At 33.6% G+C, this 24384-nt stretch overlaps 1 protein-coding gene and 1 long non-coding RNA gene across 2 annotated transcripts; both read right to left on the bottom strand.

Moving 5' to 3' along the window:
• Nucleotides 1-14014: 14014 nt before the first annotated feature.
• On the bottom strand, nucleotides 14015-18580 carry LOC105349088 (uncharacterized). Its single transcript, XM_066088288.1, has 7 exons — nucleotides 18573-18580; nucleotides 18073-18278; nucleotides 17284-17380; nucleotides 15774-16078; nucleotides 14968-15185; nucleotides 14408-14567; nucleotides 14015-14130 (listed from the first exon to the last, which is right to left on the bottom strand). The coding sequence occupies exons 1-7, from the start codon at nucleotides 18578-18580 to the stop codon at nucleotides 14015-14017; spliced, it is 1110 nt and encodes a 369-aa protein (XP_065944360.1).
• Nucleotides 18581-19818: 1238 nt separating this feature from the next.
• LOC109618851 (uncharacterized) lies at nucleotides 19819-22248 on the bottom strand. The gene is made up of 3 exons (XR_010715153.1): nucleotides 21901-22248; nucleotides 20956-21006; nucleotides 19819-20372 (listed from the first exon to the last, which is right to left on the bottom strand). It is a non-coding gene; the product is annotated as an uncharacterized lncRNA (long non-coding RNA).
• Nucleotides 22249-24384: the final 2136 nt, after the last annotated feature.

Raw genomic sequence — 24384 nt, 5'->3', positions numbered from 1 at the left:
TTAGTATTTTCTGTTCTTTACACTTATGTTTTATTAGTTGGGGCATGATCGATATATGACATCGAGCAAAGTTTAGTTCATAAACTATTATTCGATAATTCTTGTTTGGTTGCGATATCATTTAACGTACCAATAACTTAAAACCCCGTGGAAAAAATGAATTCGAAAACAAATTGCCGATATCTAATGACATTAAGTTCTAGTGGCAATAAGGACTAGTGTGATTTATAAAAAAACAACTTTTAATAGCCTGGAGTCCCTATTGCTTACCTGAACAACAAAACTAATAAATCGGATTTTGGTATCAAATACAAAACATCATGATAATAAAGATCTTCCTTTAGTAGATTTTCAAAATTTCTGCACATATTTTAATTTTTAACACTGGGGCATTTTTATTGCAGTTAATCATATAAAACAAGAGAAAACAGTCAATGTGACAGCAAACCGAGTTTTCTATTAAATGAACAGAAACACATTTGTTAACCCTGAATTGATAAACACTACATATCCAGAGAGAATGGGTACTCTATATGCTATATTTTGCCAAACATAATGAAGGTATCTCACTCGTTTTGATTTCATTGCGCAGATAATCATTATTTTTTAAGAATATGGTTTTATTTATTTTATCATAACAGAATGATTATTATTTCATAATTACACAACATTCATTAAGAAAATCTATCTGAATTCGAGGAACAAACAAATTTTCGGGGAAACTATTTTTTCGTGCGGAATGTTTTATTAAACAAAAATGACGGAAACAAGCAGTTTTATGAATTTTCATTCATTATTCCCATTTTTAACATTTGATAGGTTTATAATATATTCTATAGTTTCTGTTTGACGTGTACAAAATAAAATTTTGAAAGAGTGACAGTCGTTTAGCATAAAATAATACAAATATATAGAAATTGTCTGAATTTTTTAAAGTTGAATTTTGCGAGAATTTTACCTTTGAAGCCATCTAGCTAATTTGACATCACTGACCCCAATGTTTTATTTTGTCAAAATGATAATGAATACATATCAACGCAAACTGGATTAATGTTATAGAATTCTTGATATTCAAAACGGTTTTATTTCAAATTAAATTGTAACTGTTACACAAATTGTCTATTTTAAGTGCAAATAGGTCACAAAAAAATTTATGCAGCTTCGTACAATATTTTCGTAATCCCTCTATTCAGTGTGACCATTGTTCATAGTTTGCTTCATCAGAAATACTGACAACAAATCCTAATCAGGCTGAAATTGCATTTTAGGTGCAAAAAAGTAAAATTAAATTGGCCCTAGCTCAGAGGGGTGATTACCAATCTAATTAAAATTGGATCTTACACGCTCCTGTATTTGATATATAGCTGTGAGGATCTAAGAAGATCTGAAACTGATCGACCAGAAAACTGAAACTTGTATGAAAGCATCCTCAGTTAAGGTAGATTCAAGTTTGATTAAACCATAATCCCCAAGGGTATGGTGGGGCCAGAGTGGGGGCGGGGGGTGTCAAATTTTCACATCGGAATATATAGAGAAAAATCTTTTTCTCAGAAACCGATCGGTTTTCATTTTAAATTAGATTGGTGTATTGATTGACATTCATTTATCCGATAAGTCAAAAAGAATTTTCGATTAAATGAGTTCAACTTGATTAGATGTACTTGTCTTGCAAATGTTTCAGTTAGATATGAGATTAAACAGTTGCAGCACAACTCTTAACTAATGTCTTCTCCAGGTTGTAGACCTTTTAAGAAAAATTTTCACCAGGTCTCCATAGAAAGTCAGGAGAGAAGAGTTAAATATATACAAAATCCTCTGAAGAGACTATCAGTTGCTACAGGTAACAATAATTTTGTTTTGAAAGACAAATTTATTCATGTAATAAAAATATATAACATTAAAGTTTAGTACTTTTAATTTTTAAAAATTATTTTGAATTTTAAATCAACTGTATTTTGGTACACGGTACTAAAAAATATATATTTACCATGATTACTGAAATCTATTTTTACTTGTTTAGGAATATCTGAGAAAAGTGGACCCTGATCTGGTCGAAATGGTGGTGGAGGACTTGCAAGTTCTAGCTCCAAAGAAGAAACGTGGTACCAGTAGGAAGCTTGATGACTTCGATGAAGATTTGATGAAGAGGACCATTCATGATGTGCAGTTGAAGGGCCAGTCCGTTTCACTCCGTCGACTGTCAGATGTACTGGTAGAAAGGGGAGTCAGATGAAGTCACTTGTTGCATATGTGGTGATTAAAATGCTATTGGAAAATCTCGAAAGATTGTTTGGGTTGAGTGTGAAGTGTGTAGTCACCGCATATGTACCAAGCCCTCTCTAAAGTCAGGTAAGTGTGTCCAATGTTGGAACGCTTTGTATGGATTGAATACCTTTCTTTCATGAGCCTCCCCATGGTGTCTGATGATCGGTTCCCATTTAAAGGTAAAAGAAAGAAAACTAATCACTGATTTTCACCTAAATCTTAAAAATAAATATAACTTTTTTAAAATGACATAACAGTTTTCTACACTAAACATGTAATCCGATTAAATTTGTGAAAAAACCATCTCTGAAAATGTCTTAATTCTTATTTAAGGTAATGTATCATTTGTCATTTTAACAACAACACATCATTTGAAATATTTTAAATGTTATTCCTTTAAATTAATCAAGATAAGAATCCATAAATTCCACAAAGTATTGACATGAATATATGTATATTTCATTAACAGTTGATAATAATTTTGTAAAAGTTTGGTATCAGTGGTTAGTTTCATTTCTGAATACATTGGACTGCTATATATAACTTAGCATCTTTAATGGTTTTAAGAAGGTAAATACAAATAACCAGTATGTTTCTGAAGATTAATAGGAGATAAACACGTGGGATTTTAATAGAAATTAACGATATTAAGTTTAATTAATTCAATTAATCTGATAACCAAATAACATTTCTTCCAGTTCTTAAATATATATTCTACAGATTTCCCTTTAAGTGATTTATACCTTGATGTATCAATTAAGAATATTTTGATGATTTTCAATGGTTGGAGACATGCCAGTCTTTAACTGTGGACGATTGTATTTGTTGTTGTATCGCCCATAGAACTTACGAAAAGATGACTTCAAGCTTTATACATAAAGATGTTAAGTTATAACTAGAGGTACTGTGAGCAAGCTCACAATTGATATCCCCCCCCCCCCCCCCGCTCAGATAAAAATCATAATGCGAGTATTTTTCCAATTATAGAAAATATTGGATGAATCTATTTCACCGTCCATTTTCTATAAATAACAACTGCTCTATTTTTTTTAAACTGTTGGTCATAAGCAATATTTGTGTGAAGTAAGAACATTCAAAGCTTCTCCATAAGAAAGACAATGACCGGACATAAATTTTGCACTTTTTCTGCCAGTGACCTTGACCATGCCCAAATGACCTTGGGTCAAGGTCATGACGCACCCTTTGGTCCTAAGCAATATTTGTGTGAAGTAAGAACATTCAATGCTTCTACATAAGAAAGATAATGACCGGATACGAATTTTGCACTTTTCCCCCCTAACGACCTTGCCCAAATGACCTTCGGTCAAGGTCAATACATACCCTTAGGTCATAAGCAATGTTTCTCCATAACAAAAATATGGACAGGACACAAATTTTGCACTTTTTCTGACAGTGACCTTGACCTTATCCAAATGACCTTGGGTTAAGGTCATGACACACCCTTAGGTCATAAGCAATCTTTTTGTGAGGTAAGAACTTCCAATGTTTCTCCATAAGAAAGATATGGACCGGACACGAATTTTGTATTTTTTTTGCAAGTGACCTTGAGCTTGCCCGAATGACCTTGGGTCAAGGTTATGACACACCCTTAGGTCATAAGCAATCTTTGTTTGAAGTAAGAACTTCCAATGTTTCTCCATAAGAAAGATATGGACCGGACACGATTGCACAGACAGACGGACGGACAAGGTGATTCCTATATACCCCCACAAACTTCGTTTGCGGGGGGTATAAAAAGTAGTCCAATTACTGAACTTGTATACCTGGTTTTTGATGAATTTTAAAACTATTCTTCGGTGATCAACTTCTTATTAATTAATTATTAATAGCTTCCACCCCACATCTTTGATTACTTATGCTGTTTGATATGAATTTATGAATTAAAATTTCAATTTATGAATTATAAATTTCAATTCGATTACATGATATTGTAATAATTGAGGTACGGCACATCTATGATTGCTTACTTTACAAATACATGTACAAGTAACATCTTTGTTGTTTAATTTGAAATTATAAATTCCAATTTGATTACATGACATAACTGTGATATATTGCAACTATTTGCTTGCTGGCTTACTTTACTAATACAAGTGACATCTTTGTTGTTTAATTTGAAATCATAAATTTCAATTTTATTACATGTAATAACTGTGATAGAGCACATCTGTGATTGGTTGCTTACTTTACAAATACAAGTAACATCTTTGTTGTTTAATTTGAAATTGTAAATTTCCATTTGATTACATGTCATAAGTGTGATATATTGCAAATAGTGATTGGTTGCTTACTTTACTAATACAAATGACATCTTTGTTGCCTACTTTACTAATACAAGTGACATATTTGTTGTTTAATTTCAAATTATAAATTTCAATTTAAAGACATGTAATAACTGTGATATATGGGTATAGTCCACTAATACATTTTCCATAGCCGGTAATGCTTTTAAGAACTAGATTTAAGAATATAAATCAAAATATTTAGAGTAAGCTGTTAATTTACATTGAAAAATCAGTATATTGAGTTAAAAAAGTACACAATTTTTCTCATTTCTGGATACATTTTTACTCAAAACAAGAAATCACAAACACCACGAATAAGAAATTGCAAGAAAGAAGAGGATATGTCGTTTCTAAAAAGGTGCTACATGTAAAATTTGGTATGTTAGAAATGGAGTTATTAAACTTTCAATATGTAAACCTATCAGTCTATCCATACTACATTTTTACGTCAAAACCCAACATCATAATGTCATAGACATTTGAGGCAGCCATATTGAAATGTGATGTCATCATAACAAGGTCATTTGAACCTGTGTATGCATTGAAAATGAGAGGTAGAGAAAAAAGCACAAGTTTGTCTGTGGAAACAATATTAGAAAGGGGAGAGTGGGTCATGGCCACACTTAACATGAGGTATTTAAATAGGTTTGGTAACCACGGTTAACAGCTAATCAATTTAACTTGATTACTAAAGTATCACCTGACGGTAAGTCGTACACTTTGTCAGGAGCTGAAAAAAGTAATGGTAAGGTTTTGCGCCCCGCCCAAGTCATCCCAACCCGTACTCAAGAGTCACCAGATCCGACAGCCGGGAAATGAGGGTTGTAGACGAGGGTCTCACCCTTGACATGATAAACGACCTGTATGTATCACATGCCTGGTGTAAATCCCAACTTGCTGATTTTGAGATAAAATCCGAAACTAAGTGGGGGCTAGGCTAGTCATGGACAATCTGGTGCAAATTTCTTTCGAAGCCATATAAATTGTATCATGAGGTTCCATTTGAGCAATGTGGCAGGAAAGCTGCAGAAATGAATCTAGGTATACAAACGGGTCTCTACCAGACCCCATTAAGTAACAACCGGGCCAGACTTATTTTGGCATGTACCGGCATTCCACCCCCACTGGGCCAGCAAGGTCTGCAATGTATCTGCAATGTATAAATCGGGTAATAAAGTGGGTGGGGATATTGTTGAAATTGCGGAACACGATATGAATGAAAAATTGAAACAACTTAAGAACAAGAATGAACGACGTGCTTATTTAACATTATACCCCGTGCTGCTAAGAGTCCCTCGGGTTTTCTAATTGCATGTTGTGGATGTCGGCGCATAAAGCCCTCATACCAATCATATCCTGCTTTTGCTTTGGTTTTACTGAAAGGGTGCTTAAGTTTCAACGTTTCTGCCATGGCGTATGCTGTTCTACAAATATCAATTGTCATACCAAAACCACAATTAGCCATTTCTAAAATGTGAACCAAAAGCTGATTTTCTTGGTCTGCAGAAAACACAGTTGGTTTGGAGACTGTATCGTCAACTTGCCTCTTCCCGTTCACTCTTCTCTCTAGCGTAGACTTTGGGACATGAAATTGTTCAGCCGCCCTGCGTATGCTTCGAAGAAGGAAGGGCATATTGCTTTGCTGCTGTCTGTCGGTCCACCAACAGTTTCCGTTCATTTTCTTCGCCGAGGATGAACATATTGAAATGAAATGTGGTATACATGTTCATCATGATAATATTTAGGTCAAGTTCGATATTGGGTACGATTGAGCAATTTTCGACAGAGTTATGGCTCTTGAACTTACAAAAATTTCAGTTATTTGCAGTTTCCACTCAATTTCTTTGCAGAGGATGAACATATTGAAGTGAAATGTGGTATACATGTTTATCATGATAATATCGAAGTCAAATTCGACACTAGGTACAATCGAGCAATTTTTGACAGAGATATGACCGTTGGACCTAAAAAATTCCAGTTATTTGCAGTTTCCGCTCATTTTCTTCGCAGAGGATAAACATATTGAAATGAAATGTGGTATACAGGTTTATCATGATATTATCTAGGTCAAGTTCGATACTGGGTACGATCGAGCAATTTTCAACAGATGTATGGCCCTTGGACATAGAAAAATTCCAGTTATTTGCAGTTTCCGCTCATTTTCTTCGCAGAGTATGAACATATTGAAATGAAATTTGGTATACAGGTTTATCATGATAATATCTAGGTCAAGTTCGATACTGGGTACGATCAAGCAATTTTCGACAGAGTTATACCCCTTGGACATAGAAAAAATACCAGTTATTTGCAGTTTCCGCTCATTTTCTTTGCAGGGGGTGTACATATAAATATGAAATTTGGTATACAGATTTATCTAAATAATATCTAGGTCGAGTTTGATTTTGGATATGATAGAGCAATTTCGACAGAGTTATACCCCTTGGACTTAGAAAAATTCCAGTTATTTGCAGTTTACGTTCATTTTCTTTGTAGATGTTTCCAAGGGAGGGGGACATAAGTGTTTCACAAGCATCTCTTGTTATTACTAAGTTGGCAAAGCCTTCAACAGAACAATGTCGTCATCTAACATTAAACGTGTTTGCCAAGGAAAAATGTAGTGTTTATTCAAATGTCATAAAATTAATATCGTGAATTGATAAACATATCAAAACGACGAAAAACATTATATGAAGGTCGACCTGTCGACCTGCCTATACAAGGTCTATTTGTGAATTGTTTGGCAGTTTTCAGAAAAATTTAAAAACTTTAAAGGTGATAATGTGATCTTTAACCTCTTCTAAGCAATTAGGATTGTGTATTAGCTTACCTCTGTACTCATCAAAAGAGGATGCTGTCTCGTTTTGGAAAATTTCACGCTTGATAAATTCGCTTAAAAAGGACGCTCGGGGAGGTAACTTTGATCGCTGAGGGATTTCCATTGATGGGCAATAACCAGTGACCCATTTACCCTAATTTCTTCTAAACCTAAAGGATTTATAAGGGAAAACATTAGGACTTTGTAATTGAATGTCATAATTCAAAACCAGTTGCAATGGTTATTTTAAATTTTAATCAAAAAACAAAAATATTGCTTGGTTTTTAAATTACATATTCGTATATGATGTTACACGAAGTCTATGATATTTGAGATCGCATTTGTGACATCATACAATCAGTCTTGAAATAGAGAAAATACAGATATTTGCTGTGTGTTGTTTTATTTTATTCTTATAATTAATATGACATATTAATTTTTTTTAATTTTTTGGTCTTAAAATAATGTGTAGGCACGTGCCTTATGTGCCTAACGGCAGCTACGCCACTGGCACTAATCAAGTTGGACATTTGCTATGGGACTCAGGCTACAAATGCAAAAGGTTCCTCTAGATTCCATTATTAGTCTTGTCACAACTGCAGAACTGACGTTTAGAGACCACAATGTTTACATCATGAAATGTACAAAACTCTACGAAAGTTATAGGTTCATTCAGTTGTCATTGGAGAGTAAATGAATTGGTTTTGGTGTTCGTGTCCCCAAAATTTGAGATTTAAACCGTGCCAACGCCTACATTGGCCTCTAAATAAATAAGACTTAGTATATATAATTGTATATTTAATACACTTTTTATTGCGAAGGGGATACAGCATCACTGCTGTGTGTATGTATGTATGTATGTGTCCATTGTCAGTTCTTTAGCAAAATTCCAAGAAACCCCTCTTTACTCTGTCCGATCGCGAGTTTTGCTTTCACCACTTTTCGCTTGATATTTTGATAATAATAAATACCTTTATGCTCAAACTACGTTCATCCACTAATATGAAAAATGTCCAGATTATCTGTCTTGAAACGCCCCCTTTAGCGCTTCAGGTTTCAATACCCATCCCAAAATAGAAAGTCTGGAGATTTTGCATTGCATCATCTATTAATAAGCCCGGATGATAACGTTGAAATTTTTTATATATACGACTTTTAAGTAAATCGCTACCGTATGCAATTCAAATCAACAACTTGATATTTTAGGGATTTTATTCTAGTAAAGGTAAACAAGCTTATCTTTTAAAAAGATTGGTGAGCTAGCGCTGTAGCCATCATAAAACACAGAAGCAGATTTCTAAAACGTTAATTGGTATAAATTTCTGAATCGATTTATTAAGGATGGCACAGCAGTGAATTGGAATTGTGCTTAAGTGGGGGTCTCAATTTAGAATTATGAATCTAGAGTGGGCTTCACATCGGCAATGGCATAGCTCATTGCCTGTGCCTTTATCGTTATATATCTACTGTTATTTCAATTTCGAGGTGAAAATGTTTAAGAACCATTGGTAATGTTAAGAAAACATATCCGGGGTTGTTTTCCGAGCTTGAAAGAATTTAAGATAAAGCTAGCTATGTATTATAATATTTAAATAAACTTGGCATTGAAAGACCTAAGCTAGTAGTACTGTTACTTTTTGACATTTTAAAAAAATATATAATAGTTATTGTATTTTATTTAAATAATCCTATAGATGTGATAATGAAAATCGTACCTCAATGCGCTAAATTCCTCAAATTAAAAACATTCAACAATTTAATTTGTCTTCTCCATTATAATAAAATGACTGTTGTTTACTTCGCGTAAACTCGTGTGACTTTTATAACTTTACTCACACTTGATTGATAAATACACTGGAATGAAAAATGTTGTCACGTGACATGTTAAAGAGCTATAAAAATCAATGGTATAGTATCGACAGGCACATCACTCTATTTTACTAAGGTCCACCCATTATTTTCATCTTTATTCAAAAATAACAAATGGCTACAAACCAGGTTAATTTTCCGCGGTAATATTTTCTTTAAAATAGCAATAATTCCTTTATCCCCGCAAAAGAAATGTGTCAGAACTATGAAAACTGTTCTAACGGTGTCGTTTTTTATTTACTCATGTCTGAAAAACTATCAAAATTGATGTAGATTTCACATTATTCATTGTATAAAGAGGGGCCCCAAGAGAGTAGTTATACACAGCATATCACCATTTAATTATTTAGCACAAGTATTTAACATGTAGCAAGACATTTCTAATGATCAATCAAAATTTCAGCGTCAATCGTATAATTATTTAAAGGCGAGATACAGAGCTCACAATTCTGCTAGGTTCGAGTCATATTTTGTTCACATGAGTTTATTACATTCAGCTTAAGATCCTTAACTTGGCATTTCCTTTTCAGCATATTTAAAATGAAAAAAAGAATTGCCTCAGATATGTGTACAAACATAGCATTGAGAGCAAATATCTGTATCTTGCTTATAATTCGAAGCTTTTAAACACTCAAATATGGTTAAGATATAGACATTGTAAACAATTAAACATAAGAAACATGCACAATAACAAATAAAGAGCGCAATTTATTTTTCAAAATGAATCATATACATGTATATATCTACATATTTCCGTCTGCGATATTAAACCCTATTTAAACTCAATAAACTCGAGAAAATGCTGAGCATCTCGACAAAACACATTGTATCAGCTACCATTAAACAAAAGATCATACCGAATTACCGATAGAATCAATTGTATTTTAGTACTTAGTTAATATATCAGATTTTGCTTAATTAGCGCATGTAAACAGTTGACTGTTTGATTTGATACGTAAAAATTACAAAATACAGGCGATAATCAAAACACCACCGTCATATGTGAAAACTGTCAATGTTATTTGCATGTTTCAAAGATTCCCTTCGTACGCGAACTGTTGCACAACAAACAAATTCATCATTGTCATCGACCCGTTTATCATATGTTATGGCTGCTTTAAACAAAAGACCTCGTTTTAGAAGTATGGGATACGAATCTTGGTAAAATGGATAGGCAAATCCGGGCCGGGGCAAAATAAAAGCCGGAGCAGATCGGCAATCGTCAATTCCAAAATACGCATTGTTTTGCAGCAATATTTACAGCGAATACAAATATACTGGTCCGTAACATATCCTGAAAATGTTAATGATATTGACAAATTAATACCCCGGGCCGGTTTTACCAAGACTCATGGAATACCGAACCCGAAGCTATAAACTGATTGAAACGCCTTTTCTTTAATATTATGTTCAAATTAACTCCGATTTGAAACGAATTAGTTCATATTTTTTTCAATTAATATATTCCTTTCGATAACGATCATTTATGCTAAATTACATTGAATTCGACTCAGTAGTTCCTGAGAAGAAGATTTTTGAAATGTCCCCCCTTTTGTACATTTTCGAAGTTTTCTCTGCTTTGAATAAAGATTGGTCTTTCATTTTTGCAATTTATATTTGCCTTCCCATAAAAACGCTTTGTGTCAAATTTGGTTAAAATTGATAAGCCGTTTTAGAGAAGAAATTCAAAATGTAAAAAGTTTACAGACGGACGACGGATAAAATGTGATCAGAATAGCTCACTTGGGCTTGTAAGGTAAAAAACCAAACTTTTTGTAGTATTAATATTGGAGGGTTAGAAGATTGCCCATAGGTAAAAGTTGAAGCGGGCAAGACATTAAAGCCATCCGATTGACATCGAAACAAGCAACGACTTTCTGACAAATTTTACATATTACTTACAATAGAACTAGTCCAAAATTCAGAAGAGACTTTAACAGAAATCGCACATTTATCACGCGAATATTGTTTCATATTACATGTAATAATAGCTGCATGTCTACTACTACGAGTTGACATACATGTACCACAAGCAACTAGACTTGTCCATCAGAGCAGACTACAGATCTCTAGATCTTCAGCTACGTTTCATAATATATACGGATCGTTTATGTATGCTTACATAAAAATGAATGTCACTTAATGAATCTTAATTATTTAACTTTAAAGCATATGTGTACACGAGTTTCTGCTAGGGAAAGTAAAACTGTGCATCCACGTACATGTAAGCCCCTCCCCAATTTAAACAACACAAAGCTTGGGGATTAGGATAAAATAGATAATGTGAATTCAAAGTGGTTTTTAGAAATACTTGAATGTGTCATTTATTTTGATCCGAGAAATTTACACGTATTTTCCTAAATAATGCATTTCCCCCGGGTGTTGCTAAAACGCGGAACGGAAAGGAAAACAGAAAATCTTATCTAATGTTATTTACTTGATATATTTGTTAATCATGCTAAAAACGATATACTTTATTTAATTTTCAATTTTTTTTTAAAGATTAGCAATATTAGATTACTTATTCAAGAATAACTATTTCCTCATAATTAACAGTACATGCATTGACTACTATATTCTGTCCCAAAATATCCTGGATTCACATTTTGCTGAATAACTTGATATATATATATACCTCAGGATTCAAGCGTTTTTCTTTCATACAGAATAAAAAATGCTCATTATTCCTCTTTAAAACGTCCTAGCTAGCTCACCAGCTGGTTTCAAAACACGGCTAAAAATAAAGACGTCTACGGGGCTTTGCATTTCACCAGACCCAGATTATAACGTTAAAAAATTGAGTAGTGTCTTCTTAGTGACTTTCAAATAGAGAAAAGATGTCAACATTTTTCCATTATAAATCTCCGTAAGAAATCTGTTTTCGATCCTGTGAATTTTCCGATAAACAAATGATAACGCGTCAATTAAGTTTTGTTTGATATATCCCGTTTCATCTATTTCAACTGCATTTTTACAGGTTTGTGTATTTTTTTAAAATTTGTCTACATATACTGCATGAATAATTTGGGATCGACAGACTATAGTCCCAATTTATAATCGGAAAATCTAACCAGGCAACGTCTAGAGCTCTCTATTCGGATCATATGTATATAGCTGCAGGCATGAACAACTGCTAAGTAATGCTAACGTAAACAAATTTGCATTGCTAAAAATACTAGTTTCACTAGGTACCGGGTATATTATTGTTAAATGTATTTTAATTTTGAATGTTGTCAGTCGTACGGTTTTATTTCTTCATCTCAATGATACTATATCGTCTGTATGATTTGAGATCGTATAGAACACCGAAAATTCAATGTTCAAAGTATATACAACATATTTGAAATATAAAAATACTCAGAAAACACATGAAACGATTTCACTAACTGTGTACGTTACGCCAGCAATACCATATAAGAAAATAAGTAAAATATTTATTGCTAATTTACTCGTTTAATCATGTTAGTATTTCACAATTCGTATACATTTGATTTTTTCCGTTTCGTACTGAACTAAAGTCAATTGACTACAATGCTTTATTTGATAGACATTCATAAAAATATCATTAAGACGGCCACATGTTGATAATCATTCATTAGATATGAATACATGATACAAAGTAAATCGTTTTTGGCCAGTCTATACCCTTTTAAAGCAATAAACGTAATATATTTTCCGTTCCGCGTTTTAGCAACACCCATTTCCCCCTACAACAATTCATGTCGCGAGGGGATGCTCCGCTTTGAGATGCCCTTGTTATTTTTATCACGTCCTGTTTATAATGAATATACATACCTATCGGTAAAATACGATTGTAATTGTAGAAGACTAAAGGCAACATATACAGCTATATATACTTTTTTATTTTGTGGCCAATGTAGGACACGACACGAACACCACAAAACCGTTTTATTTCTATTACATGTAATAAAGTGGTTTAAATTATCACACGTGGTAATGTTGTTTTAAAAATTACGATACAATTAAGATTTAATGCACGCTAAAAGTAAGAGATCGTAGTTACTGGAGGTTGACATGCTGTAGAGCTTTTGTGTAATAAAATTAACTGTAGTATAAATAAACAATAATACGCAGTGATTTTTCTACATTTTTCAAATGGGGCCTGGACCTTTACATTTGGGAAAAATCATCGACATTTTCAACAGTTTGGGAAAAATTAATAATATTGCTTTTAAACCTTATTGAGTGCAAAATATAATATATATGTGTATAACCTTTTTAATTTGCTATAAAAATAACAAATTTTCATCACACAATTCTTCATTTTTAATTTTCTTTTTCTTAATCTTTTCCGAGATAGCAAGCTTATATTGACCCACCGTTGGGCCAGTGTTATCATTTATGTGGGCCCAATGTCGGAAAATAACTTTGGACCAATGTAATTTTGCTCATCGGCGCAGCATTGCACCAACAAGTTGGCGTAACGTTGGCCCACTGTCGTATTAGTGATAAGTTAGCTGATCGGCGCAACATTGCACTAACTAGTTGGCGTTACGTTGGCCCATTGTTGTAAAATGATAGATCTTCTGTTGGCACTAAAAAGGCCCAATGTTGGCCCAATGCAGTTGGGAGCAAATGAATTGTTCTCCATGAAGAGTATATAATGTATATACTTTAAATCAAACTTACTTATTACATTATTCATTAGATTTGTTTAAAAGACAAAGAAAAAACAAAGAACTCCAATTATCAAATATCAAATTTATTTCCATTGCTCTAGCTGCAACATGTTCATAAATTAGGATCCGTGGTCCTCGTCATCTGTGGTTTGTTCCACCGCCGCCTCTCTTGCCCTTTTTTTCTCTTCTCTCAATTTTCTCCCCCCTTCCCTGTCTGCAGCATACCTAAACCACTCTGTAAAAATTGATTAAAATAATAAACAGTACAGATAATATTGATTTATACCGTGATAGAGAAAATCGTTTAACAACAAAATGTTTTTAAATACATTTGCTTCCGATTATTGGTTCAAACATTGGTAACAAATGATATAAATTGCAGTGTACAAGTACAAGTACATATTTATCAGCTATATTGTCTTTCTTATTTTGAAATAGAATCTTATCTACATTCAATTTGTGTCCTCTTGAATAATTAAACAACCCACAAGCTTATACTTCTTGAAACTTACTTATCAGTAGGTCCTTTAACTTTAAGGTGGTAAAAGCAATTTTATCTCCTTTCCCCTTCCAATTGATTTGCTTCGCAAGGTCATTTTTTATCATATATGTTAGTAATCTTCTAACTGTTGCCTTCAGGGTTTCTCCCCCGATTCCACTCAGTATCTTGATCTAAAAATGTAAATAATAAATATGTTAACATGTACTTGATGACAAAATTACCGGAAACGTAACAATTTGTATTGCAAAACCCAGTACAGGCTCAGGGCTAGAAAGCTAAGACGGGCTCACTTTTGATTAAAGTATTGTGTTTACCAAAGGAACATATGCTAAAATAGTGAGACTGAGATCAAAAGTAAACTCGTCTAAGTTAAATGGCTCCTGACACACTTTCACCAAGTTTCCTCAAGTCAGTACCCAGCCTCAAGTCTGAGTTTTAACCTTAGTTGAAGGATTGGAAATTTTGGTGACGGTGGGACCCGAGTAAAGATCTTAACAGTGACTTTTATTAAATTTAATTTTGGATTTAAGACTTAAAGTTTTTCTATAACAATGAAGAAATGAAACCTACCAGGTTTCCTTTAAGTTCCTCATCTAATCTGCTTTCTAAGTAATGGATATCTTGCCGTGTGGCCAGAGGAAAAGTCTGGTCTAGCAGCTCAGTGTTATCCTCTGTACAGGAACTTCCAATATTGTCAATTTTCCTCATCAGGGCATGCAGCAGTTTGGTATTTAGGTTGACCTTGACCTTTATTTCCTCAATTTGAGTGAGGAGTTTCCTATCGATGGCTTAAAGATGAATTAATATAAATATAAGAGAAACGGTGAACATTATCATCAACAATTCATAGATTGTAAACAATTTTTTTTCACAGTGTGCATATAGTACATCAATACAATTCTACAATTACATGTACATGTACACTGTATATTAAGCAGGAAGAGAAAAGGGCCATTTACATGTAAATTGATAAGGGGGGGGGGGGGTTATTATATTTAGTCAATTGCTTTTCGATTTCACCCAACCTTTTTTTTTTTGGCTGATGAATTTAAGGATAGAAGAATATAGAGAATTTAGAAGGGGATGGAGGTGGTGCAAGTTTTTTTGTGCCCCCCCCCCCCTTCCCCCATCCCACAGCTCGAAGATTGATGCTGTCTGCCTGTACACTTTTTTTTAGTGAATTTCTCTTTAAAATGTATATGTTCCATATTTTCCACAGTTTTTTTTTATACATATCTTATGTATTTGTACTATTACTAGTTATTAACTTCATAATAAAAACTTCAACAATAAATCATGATTTTTAACTATATATAGATTGTTAAACAACAGGGACTTTTCGGTTTTCAGAGTTCTTTTTTTATGAGATAAATTACCTGATGCCCCGATGTTTCTGTCAGGGGTTTTGTCAAAGAGAGATGGCAGAGCTGAAGAACCAGATGTTGATGGAGTTGCACTTGCACTGCCACCGGTAGCTGGTAAAGGCGATAGGCAACTTGGGGCTACTGATGGACATGCTCCGGTCCTTTCTGATGATCGTGGTGTCGTTGGTATCTGCAAACTAATCACTGGGGGTGGAGGGGGAGGTGGAGGTGGAGATTTCCTTGCCTTTTTTGGCCGCGAAGATACGTCTTCTTCTTCTTCACTCTCTTCCGTCCCTGATTCACATCGAGGGTTCGGGCTATAATATAGGTTTACATGTATTTAGTTATAAAGTTATTAATTTAATTTCAGGAGGTATGGGACGTGTCCACATTGTGAAATACTATCAATGTCAAAATTAACTGTAATTTTAAAGTCATCTAACAGTATAACAGAATCGTTTAGAGTGTTCACTAAGAATCTGTAAGTGATGAATTCAAACCCTACATGAGATTTTTAATTTTTTTCTTAAAATATTTAAAACATATTTTTAGCATCTTCGCTAGCCAAGGGTTTTCGGTCCGCTTTGCTCCCCATAAACCCTTGGCGGATTTCATTATGAAAACTCGGTGACAGGCTCCGCTTTATGATTGGCTGCAGCTGCGAGTAGCTGATCCAATCACAGTGCATGTAAATATAAACTTTAAAAGAAAACAACCGAGTACAGTGCTTCTTCAACGATGGTCTAACCAGATCGCTTTAAAACCTACTGTTACCTACATGTATCTATTTTACTGGGATTGAACATGTAGCTCTACAAACTTGTCATGGCTCGCGTGATCAGCATGGGAAGTAAACATGGCAAATGTAGAAGTTGCCTATCCCGTTAGTATATACGTTTCTGCTTATGGTTATTGCTTTTAAAGATTCAATGATCTTTGTTTTATTTAATTTCTTTGGTCCGCAATATTCACGACAGCGATACCTGGTTTTATGGCATGAAAACTTTCATATACATGTAAATCGGCGACTTTCTCACTCCGGTCCTTACAAAACACGATGAATAAAACAATCCGTGCTTTCTCTTCGTTATTACTTAATTCGTATTTAACATGTTTAATAGCATCGTTGATTATGTTCCGACATTCGGTAGTCAGCATGTTTTTAAGTTGTATTAATACTGTAGTGTGTATATAACCCGTTGTTTAATTCGATTAAAATGTAAATATGCAAGGGGCGCAACTCAAGTTGCTCGCTAGATAGCGCCATCACATCACCGAGTTTTCGTAATGAAATCCGCCAAGGGTTTACGGGGAGCAAAGTGGACCGAAAACCCTTGGCTAGCGAAGATGATTTTTAGTTGATTTTGTAAAACTTAAAAATCAAAACCAGTGAAATTATAATGCATTTTATCCACAAAAATATCAACAAACGTCCTTTATATACCACCTTAAAAATCATAATATAAAAAAAAGTGGATTTTTTTCTATAATATTTTTTGGTTTAATCTGAAGCATCTGTTACCATGCGACTCTTTTGCTTGTTGTATTTTCGTCATCAGTTTGGAGGTCTGAAGTTAACTCTGCCAATGCTAACTTCCTTCTGGCTTGATCATATGATCCTTTAAAAGAAAGGGAAAGAAAATATAAAGTCAGGCTACAGTATAAATTTTATATGTTTTATATGTTGTGTTAATGCTATCTCCATTTTTTATCAGATGGCTTCATTGATTTAGACTGAAATAATTTTTCATGCAAAGTATATTAAACATTGTGCAAACATACTGTTCTGAAAAAAAGGGGAATAACTCCAATTTATTTTTTTAAAACCTTTTTTCTCGCAGAAGGAGGTTATTTTCAATTAGACTTAATCAGATAATTAACAAATTCAATTTTTCATCCTGTATATAGCATTTTGAGATTTTCTAGACCGAAAAGAGAATAAGAAATTTTCTTATATTCTTTTAAAAAAGATGTGACTAGTCAATCGTTTATTCATTAATTATTCTCAGCACAATTCTTTATTATTTCTTAAAACTGTTAATTTTACTGTAAGTAACTGGGTTTATTCATTTTTAAAAGAAGCAATAATTTGTTTTCACTTTCTGCAGATTTTAAATAGCTATGGCGTCGGTACCGGGGTGGAGGGGGCCTAGCCCCCCCCCCCTTCTTATTTTTTCGCAAACTTTTCATCATAATAATCAGGTACATAGCATCAGGTTGGGTCTGCCCTCCCCCTTCTCCCTCACTTTGTCCTCTTAGCAAACATTATTTTTCTTAGTTAAATGATCATATGGAAGAAATTAACAAGTACCCTTATAGAGCACCCTGACAGCAAGAGGTTTGAATTCGTGCGAAGGTGCAACAGCATTTTTCACAGCCAATGAGAGTTTTCCAGCTTTGAATCGGTTCGGCCAGTAGCATTGTTTTTCCCCTCCAGTGAGCCAGTTTGTTGGTACCACCTCCACTTCGTTGACTGCCGTAAATTCCACCACTGCATACGGTAACCGAGTTTCAGGCCTTTAAGTTATTTGAAAAAAAATTCGCATTTAACTATGATTCCAAATCAATAACCTACCTTAACATAAGTTAATTTTAGAGTGATAATTTGTTTCTATTACATATATAGCACAAGCATGTCACATATTTGTACATTTATGAAAAAGTCGTCTTTATTCGCAGGACAGTTAAGGCAACATTTTGCTTTTAAACAGCAGTAAAAGGAGGTCGTTTTGCTTTTGTCTATTCATTTCTGCATAATGACTAGTTCTAAACTATTTTGGGTGTTATTGTAAAGATATGGGTCTCCTTTACTTGACCATGTCTAAATTTGTCGGTCACGTGACTTTTTAGGGTCACGTGGGCGTCTTTTAGACAAAAATCGTCAATGCTAAAATGAGACAAAAAGTTCAAGGGCAAGGCAAAGAAATTTAAGAGCAAGTAATATGGCAACATATTCAAAATTATCCATACATCATAGAAATCAATGCTCATTCAGTTGTAAAGTTTACTAGTTATGTAAATTTCTTTAAAACCTGGCTACTTGTTCCTAAAATAGTGCATTTTTGTATATTTTCATTACAATTACAAAGTAAACCTTCATCTCTCAACAAATGAGCATCAGTTTTTATAAAGAACTCGTAAAAGGGAAGAAAATCATACCAAGTTTAATAATATCTATAGCCGTCTTGCACTTGAACTTTTGCATTTAATTTCTCAATCTATAAGTTCTCTCAAATCAATACACATTTCAAACGCACAAGTGATCCCAAAAGGGGAGGTAACTCTTTGAGTGATAACTCTTTTGATATAGGCGCGATGTCATTTTATCACATAATCCGAATTAATTTTAGGATATGTTTCAACAGTACATTATGTAAATGGTTAGTTAAACATAGTGCTTCTGTTTTATTTATTTTAAAAGAGACAAGATGGTTACGATGAATCGTCCGCATTTCCTCTGTTGTATCATGGATGTAAACAAAAAACCATTGTGTATCAGTTCTCTTGGTTAACCGCATTCGCGGAGTTATTGGTTTCTTAATATTTTTTTAGTAATGGGAGAAAAATATATAAGAGCTAATTGTACACAATTATTTGAGGGATTAGATGTCAACAGAGACAAATGAAGCCCCTGATATTAATAAACTAACTAAATTGTTGTCATAATATATATTAAAAAATTAGATATGGAGTATTTTTTTCATTATTTATGTGCAGCCTTTGCCCAATGACTGCATATTGTATAGCACTGCTTGGGTCTGTTAATATTATTCTGGGGAGGGGGTTCAAAAGGGTAACTTTATTCTGTTTGCCAGGGGCCAGGTACCATCATATGGTGTATTACTATGTAAATTGTGAATTAAATTATAATTTGCCACGGGGACTATACATGTAGATCTGCCCATGTATGAGGCCTTTTCCCATCCCCCATAAGCAATCAACAACAGTATTCACCTTTGTATTACACATGTTACACTTGTAATTTAAACACTCAATAAAATTGACTTTTATTTTTATTCAACACATGCAGAATGATTAAGATTAAGGAGAGGGGGAGGGTTAGCATATCTATTCATTCACAAAATAAATTCTAAACGCTCATTTCTCATTACCGAGAAAGGAAAGAGAGTGTTTAAATCCTGCAACAAGGCGATCAAAAGCCATTTTTGGTTCACATCAATATATTGAATTTAAATAAGTCTGAATTCTCCTATGTGAGAGACTCTCTCTCCCACCCATTTACATACCATCCCCTTTCCACTTCTCAAACAAAATTATATATATAGAAACAATTAGATTTGGTTCATTTGTTTTATTAATTCAAGAAGATAAAGGGACTTTCTGAAAAAAAAATTCTGTGACAACATTTAAACCTGACATATGCATGCAAACTCAAAATTGCAATTTCTTTTTATGATGTCAATGTGTTTATTGTATGACTTCTTAGTTCTGGTCCTCTTCTCTCTTCAAAAACACAGTCTTCCTGTTTCTAGAGTTCAGGTTTTTCTTTCCATCATTTCATCTTGTATATGACACCAGGATAAGGGTGCGGGTAAATGATCACCAATAAGAACATCATTTATGTAAATCTCAAGACAAAGCAGGTATTAGCTAAAATGAAAATTATATATGTTTCAGTAAGTTTTACTTGTTATCAAAATGGCTGTAAGACTAAAATGGAGGATTTTCTACAATTTGATAGTCAATGGAATTTATTAATCTTAATAAACATTTCATTATGTTTAGATGTGCATTTAATTTTGCACAAATTCAAATACAGCTTTTCAGTTTGATCGATTTGAAATTATTCGCATCCTCACCCCTGATATGTGCATGATATTATTTTAACATTGCACCCCTTTATTTTACCCGGCCTGACCTTAAAAATGCACCTCTCTCTCTCTCTCTCTCTCTCTCTCTCACACACAACTGATTTGGTTGATTGATATTATATAATGCTGGTGCAGTCAGTGTGAATTAAAACATACCATGTATTGTTGATTTGTTGATGAGCAATATTCAAAATTGTAGATTTATAAACAACTTAGGTTTATTTCAATCATTTTAAAACATTAAATGAAACCATTCTTACTTGAAAATACTTTTTCTAATTGAATTGTCTCATAGAATAATCAGATGGGTCATTATTTCAATGATAAATTATTGAACTTATACATGTATGTTATTTACTTACATTTTCTTCCAGCCTTTTTTTTCAAATCACTGTGACACTTTTCAAATTACTCTGCAAATAACAAAATATGATTATGAGAAGTCATACAATTTAATTTACATGCATATAAGGACATGTCAACAGTAATTTGAACATTTTTGTGAAAGGTCTACATATATTATGCATGGATGGGTAAAATGATCAACACTTCAAATTTTATTTGAAAGTAACATATGCACATTCTACACAAACAATACCATATATGACCATGAATATAGATTCCTCATTTAGAGAAAATCAGATGGAGACATGCAGTCATTTGTTTATTATTATTTAGGTTTTTTTATTACCAATAGTACAGCATCATAAGTATGAACCCAGGTGACAAGATTTCAAACAGTGTTATGGTAGTAATATACTGAGTTCTAAAAACAAATTAGTAATAATTAAGAATTAATGTGCATAAACATCTTAATATATCAACTGGATGAATGTGTAAACAATATAAATGAACTGTCATGGAAGAATTTTGAACACAGTAGAAAGGTGTCATTGATCAGCTGTTCATCAATTTCCAGAAAATGAAATCAGCATCTTTTAGCCTGCACTGTACTGATTTTCAGAAAATCAAATCAGCTGTTTTCACACAGTCTTTGTATTGTTTACTTACAAATTGAAATAAAAACAAACAGCTGTGTAAAGCTAAATATTGTCAGTACAAGTACTATGAACTGATTCGTGTCGATTGGTGAAAATGATCAACAATTTAACGGACTGGCAATAAAGCTACATGTACAATGTACATTGTATAGGCCTAAATGTAAACAATGCAGTCTCTCCTCGTGTTTTGAACGAAACAACACATTAAGTCGATCAGAAATGCATCAACAGTATAAAATCACAATAAAATAGTTATTGAGCTATCTGGTATAATACAAATACACTGTATATATCTAATCTACATACCTGATAAATCATCAAAAGATCGCCATCATCGGGAATACCAGCTACATGTGTTTACATCGTCTGACGAGCGCTTTTGGGACGCAGATTCACACCCATACGACAGATGCGTTATGGAAATTCTTCGTATATTCTGATTGTTGTAAACTTATAAAAACACACATGAGTGATTCGTAGTTATATTTTGCTTATGAAGTATTAAATCAGCCGTATTTTATGCTTAAACTGCTGTTTTCGGTATATATTCTATATATGGTAATACAGAGGCGGGGCGTATATTATGACGTCATAACTCATTATCCCTTCATTAGCATATCAAAACGATGTGTTGCCTTATCTGTCCTGCGTTAGTTTTAATCCCGTCTATATAAAATTACCACACTGAGTCTGTGAATGGTATCGCCAAATATTTATTTTTGAATGGAAGCAAGACGCACTTTGTTTCAACTGATGACAGTTTGGCTGATCTGAATTCATTTTCTAACTCTGAAACCAACACTATTCCCAGTAAACTGGAGTCAAGAGGGGATGTAAAAAAGTTCTCTATTTTTTGAATGATTTGTACACAATATACAGTTCCTGATCATTGTCGTCTTGTACAATGTTTTTTACTATTGATATACACCCATTGAGTCTGACGCAGCTATCCTTAACATTTAGTTTAAGTTGAAATTCGAGTGTTTTTACAATTGTGTATTGTAAACCCGTTAACTCGTCTGTCAAGGGGCCACGTTGATGTTCCTTCTTTAGAACAGGAAATGATGGACTTACAACATTTATGTTAGTTCGTTCTGACAGACGGCGGATAAGTTGAGACAGTGGAAAAGTGGGTTTTCGAACCATGCGTTTTAGCTTGGCCAGAAAGTTTTCAAAAGGAAATGACAAAATGTTGTCCAAACTGCCATACACTTTTGCATCTTCTGAGAGGTGTACTAAACAATGCACATTGTATACGACCATGTCTTTCCCAAAAATGTCACTAAAATGGTTTACAAAACCCTCAAGTATATCATGAGCATACTGATTATAGGCAATGCTCAAAGTGTCATTGAGAAGAATATGAATTCCTACATGAAGGAGTAAAAAGTTTTGATAGATGTTTGTATGAACTATACCATGGAGAACTACCAGACCTGTGTAAAGTAAAAACTGTCGGTATTCTGTCGCCTTCCACCGATCGATTTCATAAATAGTTCTCGGCTTTCGGGCAAATTCTGATGGCACATTATTTTTTAATGCTTCTAGGTTTTCAGAAATACTTTTTACACTGTTTGCACTTAAGCGACACTTAAGGGGGCCTTTCATTAACAGAAGAAGAAAACGCTTTGTTACCCCCAAACACACAAGGTGCATATAATCAAGAGGGAAATGTGTAACCATTCCTATGTTTAATGCGACAAATGGTGATACGCCTTTATGATGTTCTTCATATGTCCTATTCATAAAACTTGTATCTGTACGAAGCTGTGCGTCTGTTTTGGGAAAAGTCATTTTACCCCCTCCATTCCCCCTCTTGAGCGCACTTATCACACCCATGGTAGCCAGAAAATGATTTAACACATTTGACAAATGCACGGGCAGGGGCATCACAAATGACAGAATGAATTACCAAATGTATATTCTTCCCCTCAAAAGATAAAGTTTTAGTTCTAAGTTCTTCGTATTCTTGAATAAAATTTCTTAAATAATCGTGCAAATTATTTGGTTTGCTGGTTCCAGAAAAAATGCCGATAATAAATGGTTTTTTGCTATCGTCATTTTTAAACATACCACGAATCGGCCAAAATTGATGCTGAAAACTTCTGAACAGAGGTAGACCATCAATATTAATCTGAAGTTTCAGATAGATATCAGTTTCATGAAAGGACGTGGGTAAGTTTTTAATATACTTTGTCATGCTTTCAGATAGTCCAAAGTGAAAATATTCCCCACCACATATTTTCATTATATTGTAACTAGTTTCTGTACATAAAAGTGTTCTAGGATCTTTTCGCAGATCTGGATTCGACGGTCTAAAAAATTTAAGCAAATCTCCGAGTGAAATATTTGGTATATTGTTTTTTATAGCCCACTCTCTCAAGCTTTCGTGTAAATTCTCCCTACATTCATCTGAACTATCTGAACTTTCTGAATCAGTATCTGATAACAAATATGTCATGTTTCTTTCTATGTCTTCAGAATTCAGATATGTTTCATTCCCATCATAGTATGTTTCAATATCAACACTAGGATGAACATTGTCTAAGTCTATAGACAAATTTGGTTGTGAATTAATTCTAGAATCAGCTCTATTGACATTTTGTGCCAAATTTTCAGTAAAATCCCTCCGATTTTCATTAAAAAAAGATTCATCAAAATCTACATGTATTTGTTGCTCGCTCTCTAAAGACGCAATATGTCTATCAACATTAGCATTAATTTGTCGTCTTATTGTCCAGTATGAGACATGCTCTGCCATTTCGTAGGTTTTAATGATTTTTTGCCCTT

The sequence above is a fragment of the Magallana gigas genome, chromosome 6 (assembly GCF_963853765.1).
Source record: "Magallana gigas chromosome 6, xbMagGiga1.1, whole genome shotgun sequence".
Classification (NCBI taxonomy): Eukaryota; Metazoa; Mollusca; class Bivalvia; order Ostreida; family Ostreidae; genus Magallana; species Magallana gigas.
This window is presented reverse-complemented; position numbering and strand designations above follow the sequence as displayed.